The 15634-nt window shown below is 41.5% G+C and overlaps 1 protein-coding gene across 1 annotated transcript in view; it reads left to right on the top strand.

Annotated features, from left to right (window-relative positions):
* Window positions 1-15634, top strand: part of LOC109287326 (pro-neuregulin-3, membrane-bound isoform-like) — a 69244-nt gene that overhangs the window by 14077 nt on the left and 39533 nt on the right. Inside the window, exon 3 of the mRNA XM_019502294.1 lies at window positions 10548-10675. Within this exon, the coding sequence (XP_019357839.1) occupies window positions 10548-10675 (128 nt within the window). The remainder of the gene's footprint in view (window positions 1-10547; window positions 10676-15634) is intronic.

Below are 15634 nucleotides of genomic sequence, written 5' to 3'. Positions count from 1 at the left end.
AAAACTCTGAATGTTTGATTTCAAAATACCTTCCATTTGTAACAGAGTTCTCCTGCTGAATCCTAAACTACAAGTTATCTAGTTGGACTTCTTCTATCAAAATTCAGTGCTTAACAAATGAATGTAAAGTGTTGGACATTCCCCCAAGTTCATTAATCATTGATTTGGAGGGTTGCACTTTGCAGTTATTTAACAAGATGTGGAACAGATACTCAAGTTCAGCAACACGATATTTAAAAAACAAGAGATTGCTGTTCGTGTGAAATGCAGAAGCATTAGAATTCAGTTAATTTAGGAAGTTATTTTTTCTTGTTCCTCTATTTAGAAAAAACTACCTACAATTAAGGAAGGAAAGCTACTTAGCAGTAACTACACTTTTCTGTTGCCTGTGGAGGGGTATATTCTAGGAGTGACATGACTGTATTGCATTTGAAAACTTAAGTTAGCCTAACCATGTGATTGGTCCAATAAAAGATACAAAAATCCTTGCTTTTCATATTTCCTGGACCATCATGGCCTCATCAGCACTCCAACACTACCATGCCATCCATTTGAGTTCAAGAATTTTTGGTACTAAAGCTGTTCAAGGTATTTCTACCACAGTGAGATCCACATGTTCCAAAAGTTACCTCATCCTATACACCTTTTGGATCCCTTTATTCTTGAGTCTCTAGAAGATCTTTGGATAAAGGGAGAGAAAATAAGTGTGAATTGGCAGAAGCACTACATTCTGAGAAATCTATTTACTAATAAAATATGGGCAATTATTCTTTTGATTTTTTTCTGCAGATTTTACTCACCCACACCAAATAGTAGAATAACTAGTATTAATATGTGCCAATGCAGTAAAAGTGAAAAGGATTAATATCTTTTTCACTGCCAATATGAAACATCATCTTCATAAACCAGCTTTCTTAGCAAACAATGGTACTAGAATATGAACCACTAGAAGCATCAAGATACTATCCGGATAATGGAATAGGCTTGAATTCAGGATATAATCTATTTAGGAAGCCTTGAAGGAGAAAGAATCATTTGTTTATTCCATCATTTATAAACAACTCGCCATACTTATGAGAAGCTTTCATTCTTTTCAAATACCAACTACTTCTTTAAACAGGGTATGTTCACCCTTGTCTCCCAGATTAGCCTGTGAGAGAAAAGCGTAAGTGTGTTACCTTAGGAAAAGATCAAGAGTATTACACAATTATGTGCAGATCTAAATCTAACTTGATATTTTGCAGGAGATTGTTACTTGTGTTTGCATTATTTGTACTTTGCAGTGCACATGATGGGGACAGTTAAAGCACTTGAAAACATCAAAGGCTTTACTACTTATCTAAATACATTTTATCTCCTATGTTTTCTTCACTAATTTTGTAATTCTATAAAATAAAACAGCAATTATGCTCGTCAGGCAATATTTATTTTTTACAAAATCTTTATGGCACTTTATGAACTCTTGCTGCCTTTGTCTTGTGATTCCTTTACTTTAAAATTTTAACATTTTTTTTCTTCTCTTAATGTTGGTCCTTGTCTTCTGTTAGGTAATAAGTTAAACCTACCATATTTATTTGCATAGCACACACCTTTTCCCTACAAAATTAGCTACCTGCAGTGGTAGATTAGGGGGGTGCAGTCACAGCTCCCTTGATTTCTACTCCACTCAACATTTAAAACAAACTGCTCAGATGGACAGCTGCATTTCTAGACAGGTGCCTTAGGGAGTTAGTTGACTTCATTTATTGATTCTATTCTTAACTCTGTAGATCAGTGTTTCCCAATGGTGCTGCGGCACACTGGTGTGCCGTCGGCCACATCCAGGTGAGCTGAGGAATCTTGGGGGGGGCGTGGCTCCTGGGGGGTGGCTACAGGCAGTGATGCCACCACTGCCCTGTGGCTGGCCCTGTGCTGATATCCACCCCCCCCCGCTCAGTGTTTGGCTGCTCGCCACCCCCTCCCCCCACTCCCACTCTGCCTTCAGCTGGTCTGCCATGGCGCGGAGAAGGCCGGGTATGTGTGCTGTGGGGTGGAAAAGGTTTGGAAATGCTGCTGTAGGTACTAACAGCACTTGATCATCCACTAATCAAGCTAACCTTCCTTACACAATAATCCTCATGATGTTTCCGTGCTCATCCCCATGCTGTCCAGTAAAGGTATGCCATTACCTAGGAACCTGTACTGGGTGGCTTTGCTCCTAGGGGTTCAAACCCATAACAAATCAGAGATGGGGAGGGGAGGGGCTAGGGTGAAGGCAAGCCTAGCTGTAAGGTAGCTATGATCCAGTGGTCAGAGACAGGAGGGAGTTGCAAAAGTGAGGAAAAGAGATAAGTTACTATAGTGATTCTTTTGACCTTGTCCTGGGTTATTCATTGAAGCAGAATGGGGAGCTAAACTAGTGGCTCAACCAGGGTGGCATAAAGTCAGTTATGGATGGACCCAGAGGGGTTGGTCTTCCCAGGTAGGGGCACTGGAAGTGGTTCAAGTGAGTCCTCCTCTGCCCCAACTGTTTCTTTCTGTATGCTGAGGGTAGAAGCCACCTATGGGCATGCTGTGGAGAAGAGGGGCCATGGGAAGGAGGTATGTTTATAGCTCTGTCCACCTTCTTCCCCATGGTCCGGGGTTATGAAAGTCTTGCTGAACCATTTGACAGGGATTTTGATGGGAAGGTCCTCCTGAGAGTAATGAGAAGCTGGATGTTATGGGCACTAAAAAGCTTTTGGGAGGAGGCAGTCCCATGGAGAAGAAGGGTGTGAGGGTGTGAGGTGAAGGCAGGTGGGGTATTATGAGGGTGTAGGATGAGGGGAAGATGGGGTTTGGGAGTGAAGAGTGTGGTGGGGACTATGGGGCTGAAATCATTCTGAAGGGGATTAGGAGCAGGAAGTATTTGGGGTGAGAGTGATGTAGGAGGCATACGGGGCTGTAGTGAGTTTTGGGTGCTCAAAGGGCATGGGAGAGCTTAGTGGAGTGTGAGAGGGGAGGGGATGTGATGGGGATGAATCTGTACAGGGTTCAGTGGGTTCATGGGAGCAGGGTAGGATCAGTCGGGCATGAGAGGGATGGTTTTGAAGTTGAACATGGAGAATATGTGGGATAATGGGACAAAGTAGAGTCAGGAGGTATTTGAGGTGGCAGAAGCAATGCATAAAGGATAATAAGGGGCACCAGAGGGGCAGGTAATAGTTTTGGGGCCCTTTGCAACCATGGTGGAGTATCTGGGGGACCTGTGTGTTAAGGTTCATGTCCCTGGCCAGGCTGGGGCAACAGTTGTACTCCTCTGAAATCAAGTGCCTGCCCAACCTGAGGAGTCAGGACCCCTTCCCCACAAAAACAATCAATTATTTGTTTTTGCTTGGATGTTAACCAGAATGATAGAACCTCAGGGCCCTCATATATTAAAAAAGCTCCTAGTTTCTTTCTAACTGGAGAAAAAATATTCATAGTATTATGTGATAACGCATCATACTACCTGCACTCCTGGTTTTTAAAATCCTAGATCCACCCATGACCACCAACTTTGAGGGGTGCACATCGTTAGACAACTCATTTCCATGCTAAGATGAAGGCAGGGGAACACTGGAATGGCAGCAGGTGACTGTGCTCAGTTACGGCTGAACCTCAGCAGAGGCAGAGTCCTGTAGTCAGCATCACTCCTTCTCTGACTGCTTCAGAGCCAAAACAGCTACAAATTTAACCCTCTCATAGCCACTAATGAGTTGTCAGTAGCTGTGTTGGATGAGCAGCAGGGGGAAGGGGAGTGATGCTGACAGTAGAACTCCTTTCAGCTCCCTTCCAGGACAGGCCCAGAGTGATTTGCCATGACATGCCCTCCCCTGCCACCACCAGGCAGGCTGCCCAATGTGCCATGGTGATCTGTTCTGGGGCTCTCCTGGAAGGGGGTTGGGGTTGTGTGCCCAGCAGCTTATCGGGGTGGCCCGCCCACTCCACAGAAGGAAGGATCAGGCTCCTCAGAACTCTAGCAGGCATCAGGTGCCCAGAAGCAGGCACCTGGTATGATTGCAGGAATCATGATTGCAGGAATTGTGCCAGGCACCCACTGCCACCACCTGCATGCAGTAAGTCAGAGCTCTGGGAGGCCTGATCTTTCCTTTTATAGAGCAGCCAGGCCACCCCTGATTGGCTGCTGGGCGCACATCCCCAAACTCCTTCCAGGAAAGCCCCAGAGTGGGTCATCATGGGTACCATGGGTCATCAATCTAGGTCTATTTTAGACCAGGTTTTGCCATTTTTAAATTAGTCTATGCACTTCAAACTTTTGTTGTGTTACAGATATAGACTGATTTCTGATAACTTCTACCAGTTTATGTGTAATGTCTGTACCTGGCTTTGGTATAATTATCTCTGAGTGGCTCTTGAAAGCCAAACAGTCCTGAATCTGGTTAGCATTTGGATAGGAGACCACAATGGAGTATCAGATACAGAGGAAGATGTTGTGATTGAAATCTTGGTGAATGGTAACCACAGAAACTGAATGACTTCATTTGGCCATGGATGATGAATAATAGGAAGGAAAGGAATATTGTAAGTAGTTCTGATTGTGTGGCTGGGAAAGAAAGCAGATGTTCTGACTTTTGGATTACCCTTAGAAATAGTTTCTAATCAACCTACCTAATAACAGAAATGAAAACAGAAATTAGTTATGATCTTTGTCTTCTAACCTGTATTACAAGTACCTTCGTAAAGTGGCTTTTGGTATTCATACTTTGTCAGACAGAAGCTAAAGTAATGGCCCATTGCCACCTCCATAGGCTCAGTCACTATAAGGCTGCAAAAGGCAACCTTCATTTCTGTAACAATCTGTTACTACAAATTGAATTGGTGTAAGAGTATTTTCTTAGGACATCCAAAATGGCCAACCCAAATGAGGAAAACCTTGATTCCATATGCCACTGTGTATGTGGAATCAATGAGGCCACTGCCACTGGAATTCTGGCCATCCCTTATGGCATTGCTACTTCACAAAAGTAGGAGACTACAAATTGCACTCCCTTTATCTTCAAAGGACAAATTTGGCTGGCTACTTCTTGTGTTTTTAAATGGTAACAAAAAAAAATTACACTAGGTCCCCGCTTCTTCATGTAACCTACAATGACAAAGTTTGTCTTTCACATCATGTTTCAGCCATAGAACTTGAAGATGGGTGTGGTATCATCATTCTCATTTTCCAGATGGAGAAACTGAGGCACAGAGAAGTTAAATGATAGGCCTACAGTCACACAAATGTGAGTGACAGAGAGAGGAATAAAATGCACATTTCTCATTTCCCAGGGCAGCTTCCCATATCAAGCTGCCTCCTTAGATTTCATTAATATGTCTAGGAGAGGGGCAGAATACTATTAGAGAGATGCTGAAAAGATAGGTAATTGCAAACAACAGTTGATTTTCTCCATGAAACTGAGCAATTTAAAATGTTCACAACATTTATTTTTAAATGGTATCATTATTCGTTATTTTATATAGCCACATGACAAGCACAACTAGTGAACTTGGAGACAATAACCCCCACCCCAAACTACAGAGCTTGATAATTCTTCAACCCAAAAGCCTGAAGAAGAACTGTTTCAGACTTACTGAGCATCTACAACTCATTATATAAATAGGTATAGGAAAAGTATCAGGTAAATGCAGCAAGAAGAGATGTGGGAAAGGATGGTTAATCCTAAGAAAGGGTAAATAGAGCAATGAATTTAAATTCACATAAATATCTGGTGAAGGATAAAAATCTAAGCAGATTCCAAGAGAAAAGGTGTTAACATTCTCCAGACAAAACCCCCACATTTAAAACTGATTCTTAGTTTCAGAGGCAACTCAGATTTTGGTTTCAAAGGGTGTCAATAGATGTGTTTGTTGGCGTTCTACTTAGAACACATCACAGTAGACTTGATTAATCAAGTCTGCTCTGCATTCTAATTAGAATGCTCCAGTGTCACCTTACCATCATGTGTATTAAGCCCCCCTGCATTTCAAAATGGCCTCAGGAGTGTTTTAACTAAAGCTCACTGAATGAGCTTTAGAGAGAGTGTCCCATGGCTATTTTGAAATGTGCAGGGACTTAATACACATGACTACGACCTGTTTTAATTAGACTGGATGTCTGGTAACCACTCTAATTAAAATGCCCCCCCCCCCCACCCAGCAAAAGGACCTAGGATTAGGACCTAAAAATCTTTTTATTCATTACTTTGAGCATTTACATCACAATCATGGTTAACCTATAAACTGAATTATAAAAAAAAATGAAACTGTGATTAAAACACAAAACACAACAAAGAAACAAAAACCCTACTCTGCACACCATGTCTTTCTGGGAAATTGACAAGGCCTAGTACATTACCCAGCCTTGTTAAGCATGATTGGTAAACTTTTGTCAGCGCGGGTCAAAGCTCAAAACCAGCTATTACTGCAGGCTGCAAGTGTCTGTTCTTTCCTTCGCCACCTCTAAGAAGCCAACTGCCAGATACCTAAATTCTCTGCAGCAATTATAATTTCAGACCTGACAGAGCAGCTAGGTCTGCAGTGAAGGAGGAGATTGTGGAGGGGTTGGGTGGCATGGTGCAGTTCCATACACTAATTCCTTGTGTGGGATGAGGCATCTTTGTGAGCTGGCCTGCAGGCTGTAAGTTGCCAAGCCCTGTCCTTGGCCATTTTGAAGAAAGCATGCAGATCTAATGTGGAGAGAGACTCTATCCCCTATCCCACCCATGCCCACCTTGAGCCCCAGTTCAACAGAAGGCAGAAGATAGCTCTAATTGTTCTTTATGGTTCACTTCTGGCTCATGGTCTTATAGGCTACTTAAAACTTCAATTTAATCTCATGTACAAACACAAAAAAGGACAGGAATAACTTTCTTGCATTAATGGTCCATTCTTTGCATTGCTCAAATTGATTTATTTAGGTCAGAAATCAAAGAGAACTTCATGTCTGCAGCTGGCAGGGTAACCATTAAAGTTTAAAACCTTCATAGGCACTCCAGCTTGAAAATGTTTTACCTGCAATTGTCACAAGTGACAACTAAGATCATTATAACTGAAACAGATAAGAGCATAATACTTTTTGTCAATTTTTTTTGTCAACATGTTTACTTTGTGCATTTGACAAACATTTTGCATATTGACAGTTTCATTGGGTTTTTCTTCTTGGCAGTCATTTAGGCAGTTTTTTTGCCCTGCTGTTTGTGCAGATCTTTCACCTGGCTAAAAGGCAGAAGAAAAATACTGGGGAAGGAAATGTGAATTTTTATTTTTTTTAAACACAAATATTAGCCAGAGGGATCAAAAACAAATGTAGTAACCAACTCTTCTCAGGTTCCTGTCTTGCTTTTCTAATATGGCTGAAGAGAAGATTATGAGAAATGTGGTGAACCTTAACTAAGAAGGAGGGGATGTTTTTTGTTTAGAGTGCTAATCAGAGGATCATTGGATGTTAGGCAATAGAGCAGGTGTGGGCAAAATATGGCATGTGGGCCAGGTCTGGCCTGCTGAGGGATTTTGTCTGTTTTGTGACAGGTCCCTTGGTCTTATCCAGTCCAGGCACAGGGGACAGCACAGGCCATTGTGCATGTGGCCAGTCCCACCACAACCTGGAGCACAGTGGGGCTGGAGTGGTGTGGTAACCGGACTCACTTCCTAGTAGCCCAAGCACTGGTGCTTCTTCCAGATGCCATAGCCACTAAACATGGCACCCACCACCAGGGGCAGGACCCTCACGGGCAGGGTGCACAACAGGGCTGTGGGTGGGTGGGGAGCTGTGTTTAGGACTCGGTCTAAGATCTTGGGGTGGTGACAGCATGGGGTTTGGGATGGGGCATAGCCATGATCTGTTTCCTGTACACCCCTGCAACAGGCACTGGTTCCATGGTCATGTGGGAAGCAGATTGTGGCTGTGCCCCAGCCCCAGCCCCACACTGTCACCACCCCAACTTCCTGGACCTGGCTGTGGACTCAGCTCACCACCTGTCTGCAGCCCCAGCCTGGCTATGGGCCCTTCCCAGGCGGGTCCCAGCCAGTCTCCATGGAGACCCCAGGATCACAGGGCAGTGACAGTATGGGGCCAGAGCCCAGAGCAGAGCCATGCTCTGCTCCCCACATACCCCTCCCACAAAACCAGTGCCCATCACAGAAGTGTGTGGGCAGCAGATCACAGTTCTGCTGCGATGGAGCCAGAGATGGGCAGGGAGAGGCATCCAGGAGTGAGACAGGCAGGTAGATGGGGCTGAGGCTGGGATTGCAGGGTGGTGACAGTGCAGGCCCCATCCATATACTGTCAGCACCCCACAATCCCAGGGTCTCCAGGGAGACTGGCCACTACCCACATGAGCAGGGCATGCAGCCAGGTGGACAGGATGGGGCTACTTAGGGAGTTTTGGTGAGCTGTTGCATGGTCGGGCGGTGTGCTGACCTCACTCAGGACAGCTCATTAAAACTCCCTATATGGCCTATAGGCTCAAATAATTGCCCACCCCTGCAATAAAGTACTGATGACAGAGAAAATGGTATTAGTTCTATGTGACAGTTTATGTTAGATCTTGACCTCCTTTGTTATCATAATGATTTTTTAATAATACAACTTAGGACTTTCTAGCAAGTTTAAAGGAGGCAGATACTCAGCTCTAGTTGAGATCATTTGTCATAATGACATATCTTGTACAAGATTTATTTATTAGCAAAATAATGCTGATATTATGTGTAGCAACCCAAATGTTTAAATTTAAAAAATGTAGATACAGCCAGGCTAACTTAACAAAATTGTTAGGTAACCTAAAAATCTGTCCACTGAACTAGTCTTACAATCTAGTGGAAGTGTAGTTCAAGTTCTTATATCTCTGGATCACTGCCAATGAGAGCACAGTGGCTTTGATAAAATAGGAATCTGCCTCAACCTTCATTTCTGATCCCTCATACCAAACCAATCTGGGACCTTTAACAATTTAACAAAAATAAAAACATCCCTGTTAATTATTTGTTAACATTTATCCTAGTCTGCACTTTCAAGATGAATGTCAGATACAGTGGCATGATTAGGGTGTGGCAACAGCAGCAATTGCCCTGGGTACTGTTGGGGCTAGGGAGTTGAAAAAAATGCTTTTATCTCAGCTTTATGATTGCAGTGGCAGCAGAAACCAGAAGTCACCATTGCCTCTGTGTGCAGCAGCTACCCCAGGCTCTTGGCCGTATTTTTATCCTGCTGATCAGAGAAGCATATACATGCAGAATTTCCAGTCAAGTCTCAAAGCAAGCAGAACAAGTATCTCATGAAAAGAGAATCTCCACTGATTTATGTCCAGTTCTTGTGTTACAGAGCCCAGAGGCTTCAGACGAGGCTAAGCATTTACATAGGGGCTGTACCAATACTGCTGACAGCATGCCAGCTACTTTCAGACTGTAAATGAAGAAACAGATGGTCCAGAATCACAAATTTCAGACCTGGAAGCAGACTTTGCTAAAGAGGGCTTTGAATCCACAGATTTGGTCTGAGTCCATTTTATATTTATCTAATGATATAAATCCATTGTATTTCATTTTTTGGTTCCATATATCAATGAAAGAAAATATCAGTTTGACTGAAGGTATCAAGCAAACCAGCAAGGTGCAACATTTCAGTTGAGAGGTTACTGAGTTTTTTCACTGACTTGCAGGATGAGTCACATAATCAGATATTTAATTAAATATATCAATATTACATCATTCTCTGATATTTAGGATATAAGGTATCAAAAATTTCCCAGAAAAGAATTTGCTTAGGACCTCCAGCCTTATATAGTTTGTATACTCTGCATGAGTATACCCTGCATAAGTACCGACTGAAGCCTGGTCAGGAGTAGTTTCTGGAGTGGGTGAGCTCTTTGATCTTTGGACTCCAATATCTGGCTTTTGGCACATTTCACTTTGTGGCCACCTTGGAGAGCTACTTCCTGGCTTAGCTGCTAGAGACTGACTAACTCTTCAAAGAGATGGAGCACATGCCAAGTCATATCTTTAAAAAAACAGCATTTATTATGCCTCTCAGGTTTCTCTTGTCCTGCCTTTCTCTTTCCCCCTGTGTCTTGGGGGTTCTCCTTTTTAAGACTGTCTATTTGCACTGTGGCTTCTAAGTCCCGCCTTGGCACCAGAAACAGAAGGAAGTTTCCAGATTCTGGGACTTGAATCCACAGGTGGATCAACACATCCATTGGTGGGTGCATTGTTGGTTTGATAGCCCATTCCCCCAGGGGAAAGATTGTCACAGGTCTGCTTCAAAACACTGCTAACTCACTGTTTAATTATGTAAAAGCTAGAAATATTACAAAGAGTACCACAGCCTGTCACAAAAAGTACCTCTAACACTGTAATGCAACTAATTGCTGTCAAATACATGTCATCATTTTAACTACAATTTTCTATTAGGCATGTATTATTCAGTTCCACCTTTTTAGTAAAGTTTTTATATTAAGAAAATATTACTGCTGTTCCTCTCTTTTTGATATCCATATAATGCCTAATATATTTTGCTTTTAATGTGTTAATTGCTTTTATTCTCTGTTCCACAGTATTCAAAGACAAATAGGCATTCTAGACCTGGGATGGATAAAGTTATGGAGTCTAGTTTTTCAGGCACTCAATCTTTCTCAGAAGCCTTGTCACCTGATAGAGGAAGCCAGCCTATCAAGCAACATAGGTAAGCAAATGGCTCTCAGACCAGAAAATTGGCAGGCAGAGATGTCCTGATTTAGTGATATATGCAAGATTATTGTGCATTGTGCCTGGGGAGGCATTCAAGGCTATATGGTAGTAACATAGATTCATAGATTCATAGATTAAGGGTAACATAGCCCCAGCCCATTCAGTAAGCAGATGTCTAAGCATTTCCTTTGCTGATGACATAAAAAAAATTATGATGATCACTGCCTATAATCTACCTTTTGTAGAATGCCTAGAGGAAGTATTAAAAGACACCATCGGAGCTGTAGACACAGAGCAGTGAATGAAACAATTGTACTTTCAGAAACCATTAAAAAACAAGATTTTTTCCTGTCTTGCTTTATGCAGTTTGTGAAATTAATGATTCATTCTCCTACTGGCAGACTCTGTTACAAACTTTCAACCTTTCTCACTGTTTCTTTAAATAAACAGCATTCCAAATGAAAAATGACTACTTTCTGTGTATATTTATGACTTTGTAATAGCCAGCAATTAAAAAAAAATAGCTTTATAAAAGTTTAGATACAAAATGTTTCCAAGGCTAGAGGGTAGAAATTACTTCTAAACATGGATAACAAATGGTATTTGAATCTGATTTTTTTAACTGTTTCATTTTTTTTGTTATGACAATTGTATGTTCTAGATAGGGGAAAAAGGGGTCAAATTCATGCCAGGTATAAATCAAGTTGTGGCAATATCCGGTCACAAAATATGGCTGATTTTCCACAAGAAACTACTGGTATTATGATTTTTAAAAATGAAATGGCTGAGAACAATGTAACTCATAATATTTGGTATATATCAAAAGACATTTCCATTCCAGCCACTTGTCAGCAACATTTTTCTTGTATTCTGTATGATACATTTGCTTAACCTTCCAAAACAAGGGCATTTTGTAAGGCAGTAAGGTACATTTGGGTCTCCTTATATTTCCTTTTGTCAAGCCTTTGACTTCTTTGTAAAAAAGAATGGCCAGTCTTATATAAAATTCACTCAATAGAGCACCAATTTCACTGTATTTGATTGTTTGCTCAAGTGATTCTGTTAATATCCTGGAATAGGGAAATGATGCCTAGAACTTTTTTCCAGTGGAAGTTTTTTATCTCAGAGGGTGCATCCAGATGCGACCCATCTGTAATGCCGCATGCCGCATGAGCCACACATGCAGTCATTCCCCTTACTGATAATTTGCAATATGAGGGGAGGAGTGGGCTGACACTGGGAAGTGCCAGTGTCAAAAAAAAAACCAAAAAAAACCCATGACTAAAAAAAGCAGGATGGTTCCTGTGACAGCAGTGTGCACTGCCTGAAACTAGAGTCTGGCAGACTGGAGCAATGCTCTAGCTGCTGGCCAGGCTCCGTGTTGCTGGATCACAGAGGATACAGCCTACACAGGCCCCAAGGACCCCAGGTAAGGCTGCCGGCGTCTCTCAGGTGCCAGCCCTGCCTCCTGTACCTTATCGGGGGCAATGTGCCACGCAACAGAGTGTGTGTGCATGGCCATTCCCCAGGCAGGGACAAGTAGGAGTGGCATGTTGTGATGCTGCTGTTTGTCCCTGGGAAAATGCATGTTTCCACTTACAGAGACGTGGCCATTCTGGTCAAAAAGAAAAGCTTCTTTCTAATCCTTTAAATGCCAAGTACGTTAACTCAAAGAGGCCTTCATCTTCATATATAAACATATATAATCATACTACAAGTAAAGATTTCTGTAGATTCTATCTTTTATTGAACCAAACGAATAGTTGGGAGGGACACAGATGTTAGGTGAGACCTGAGGGAGGGTGCATGGTACCTGAAAGCTTGTCTAAGTCCCTTCTAAATATGCAGTTGGACCAATAAAAGACAGACAGTTCCCACAAAAAAAAAAGTGCCTCACATTTTTCCTGGATCATCATAGCTACATCACCCCAACACTAAAATTACAAATCTTTTTAATTGATCAAACTGTCTGAATTTTATTTTACTCAGGTGATAAATAATGACTTAATAAAATCCTCAGAAACTTTTAAACCTCCAAATATTACCCAAATTTATAAAAGTTCTTTAAATAAAAATCTAATATGAACTTGAGACCATGTACTTTTTCTTCTGTAGGAAACTCATTGTGTAGGTCACCCTTAGTAGAACTTACCGCAGATGTTCTAGTTCTAAAGTTTGAAGGACCATCACTGATTCTTTTTCCCATATCTCTGGGATTTTATTGAAAGAAAAATGGGTTCCAGTTCCTTATTTGGAGGGTATCAGCCAGTATACTATATTCATATTTCTTACTTCAAAGATGTATTTTGCACTAATTAATGGTTTTATCTGGATTCATAAACAATTGCTTTTATAATTTTATAATTCAAGATTTAATATATCAAGGCTTTGTTTTATAAAACATGCAGTGTTAATGATTTATAATCCCATCATTGATTTATGCATCCTGCAACTTCTTTATAAGCTGTCATGGGTTTACAAGTACTGTTTAGCTCAGTGATGTTCAACATATGCGCTGCAGCCTGGATCTAGTCCCCAAAGTGCCTGGATCCAGCCGATTGCATGGAGAATCATCAGAAAACATTTAAACCCACTGCATCTCCTTCCCTGCTTTCTGCTGTGCTTTGGATCCCCTCCACAGGCCTCCTTGCTTTCTCCCTCTCTCCTCTCCTGTAGCAGCTTACTGTCCCTCCCCACACTTCCCCTTGGCATGTACTGCCAACTGAAGGTAACCTTTCTCCTTCTCTCCCCACCCTCTCTCCCTGTCTTCTCCCTCTACGTTTTTTGCAGCCACCTCCCTCTCTCCCTGTCTTCTCCCTCTAAGTTTTTTGCAGCCACCTCCCTCTCTCCTTCTCCTCTCCGCTATGGGAGGAGAGTAGTGGCCCACATTGCACCTGGATTGCTAACACACTGCCCATTGCTCTAGAAGGTTAAATTCCACTGGTGTAGCTGATTGATTAGTCATCTGACTTTTTATTTGGTCTCTTCCTTATCCTAATCCTTACAGATTGCAGACGTGTTATTATTAACTCTTGCACATTATATGCTGAATTTAGGAAACTCATTTTTAATTACTAGGACTAAATATTTGTCCAAACAGTCACTTCAGGACAAGTATTTGATTTCTCTGTTCCAAACAAAACAGTGGCCTAAGCCCACAGGTTAGCAAAACACTTAAGCACACAGTTAACTCTGGATTTTCCCATGCTTCAGTAGGTTCCAGGGAAGATGGGACTGAGTGCATCTGTTCTACCTGAGTCTGGTGATACACCCCAGACCCACAGGTTTGCCAATGAGGCTGCCCCAGGTGCTCCCTAATGCCTATTTCCAGGCCGACTGGAGAATTGGGGCTCAAAAGCAGGCACTGAGGATTAGCCTGGCAAACTCGCTGATATAATTCCAACTCTGGAGCATGTCAGAAGCTTGGGTAGGCAGAGCAAGCTCCCCACTTGTCTTCTGGAACATGCTGTTGTTACCATATAGAAAAGATTATTCATTACCACAATTTGGTGTTAGCTAAAATTCTCTGCCACACTTTCAGGAGGTGCAACCCAAGGGAAAATAGGTCAAAAGTGATTTTACATCATGTTCTTGTCATCAGCTACATGTTTGCCATCCAGAACAGACCTGAGAATGCTATACAGGCCACTGGGCATTCCAGAGCAGGACAATATCTTTCCAGCACTCATTGTACTGTGATGACCTTCTGCTTCCCAGTGACATGTTTCCTTACATACTCAGAATGTTTCCCCCCTGAGATTTTCAAGTAAGCTTATGCAGAGCCAATACTTTTTTGAAATCATTGGCTGTCTACTCCCAGTTGCTCAAACTGGCTAAGCTTTGGTGCTACAGTAAAACTACCAATGTAGAAAACAGTTGCTGCTGCTTGTGATAGTATTCTGTTTTTAGTCATTATGAACGTGTCCACTAGAAATGTGAATGGCAGAACTGCTCATTTCACTTAGGCTGCTGAACAGCTTAAGATAATAACAGTATTCTACTGGTACCAGTCTACATGTGAACAGTTATGTAGAGATGAAAGGCTCTATATAAATCCTGCTTCTAAAATATTCTATCTGTTTTATAGGCTTGTGTCTTACAGGCTTATTAGAACTTTATATCATAGGTTTGCCTATGTGAAGCAACTCTACCCTCTGGCAGAACTGGAGAAGCACAAGTACATTCCCCATAAAATGTGAAATCCGTTGCTGGTTCATGCAGACTGTGTTCTAGTTATATTACCAAAAATCAAGCTCTCATTTATACAGGTGGGACAAGTTACCATTTCCCTATATGTGAGGCTGAATTCTAATCTTGTCACTCATGCTGAGTAGTGGTTTTCTCTTCTAGTACTACTGATTTCAATTAACCAATCCATTCATAATTATTTTCATATGAATTGATTTAAGAGAATATTACTACAAGGTCCAAATAATGGGTCTGAATCTAGCTTCAAGTTATCATGCCATTCAGTAAAAAAAGGAAATTATTCTTAAGATCTAAAATGGACATATGCTTTCATTTTTAAATAGGGCTATAATATTTTTTTCTGACAAGAAAAAATTCTTTCTTTTAAGGCTTCATAAGCATTTTACTTATTAAGTAATTGCAAATTAATTTGGTTTAAGTTTAAAGGAAGGGTAAACAAAACACCTCAGTAACTAGGGGGTTTTATTAAAAAAATAACAAAGTTTAATAGTGTAAGGAAACTATCTTGTGAGGTAACTGGACTGAAGAATTTAGCAACTTTTATAAGGAGGAGGCCTAGAATTACTTTAAGTCAAAAGTCCAAAACAATCTGGAAACTGATTCTCCTAAGCAAACAGAAAAAAGCTTACAGGAAATTATTCATTTAGGCCTAATTGAATGAACAGCTATCTCAAGACGGGCAATAGGCATAAGCACAGAACATACAAAGAATGAGAAAAGGACTGGTCAGCAAAGAAAGCTCTGG

The sequence above is a fragment of the Gavialis gangeticus genome, unplaced genomic scaffold (assembly GCF_001723915.1).
Source record: "Gavialis gangeticus isolate Ggan-Ray unplaced genomic scaffold, GavGan_comp1, whole genome shotgun sequence".
Classification (NCBI taxonomy): domain Eukaryota; kingdom Metazoa; phylum Chordata; order Crocodylia; family Gavialidae; genus Gavialis; species Gavialis gangeticus.
Note: the sequence above shows the minus strand (reverse complement) of the source record. Positions and strands in the feature narration are given on the sequence as shown.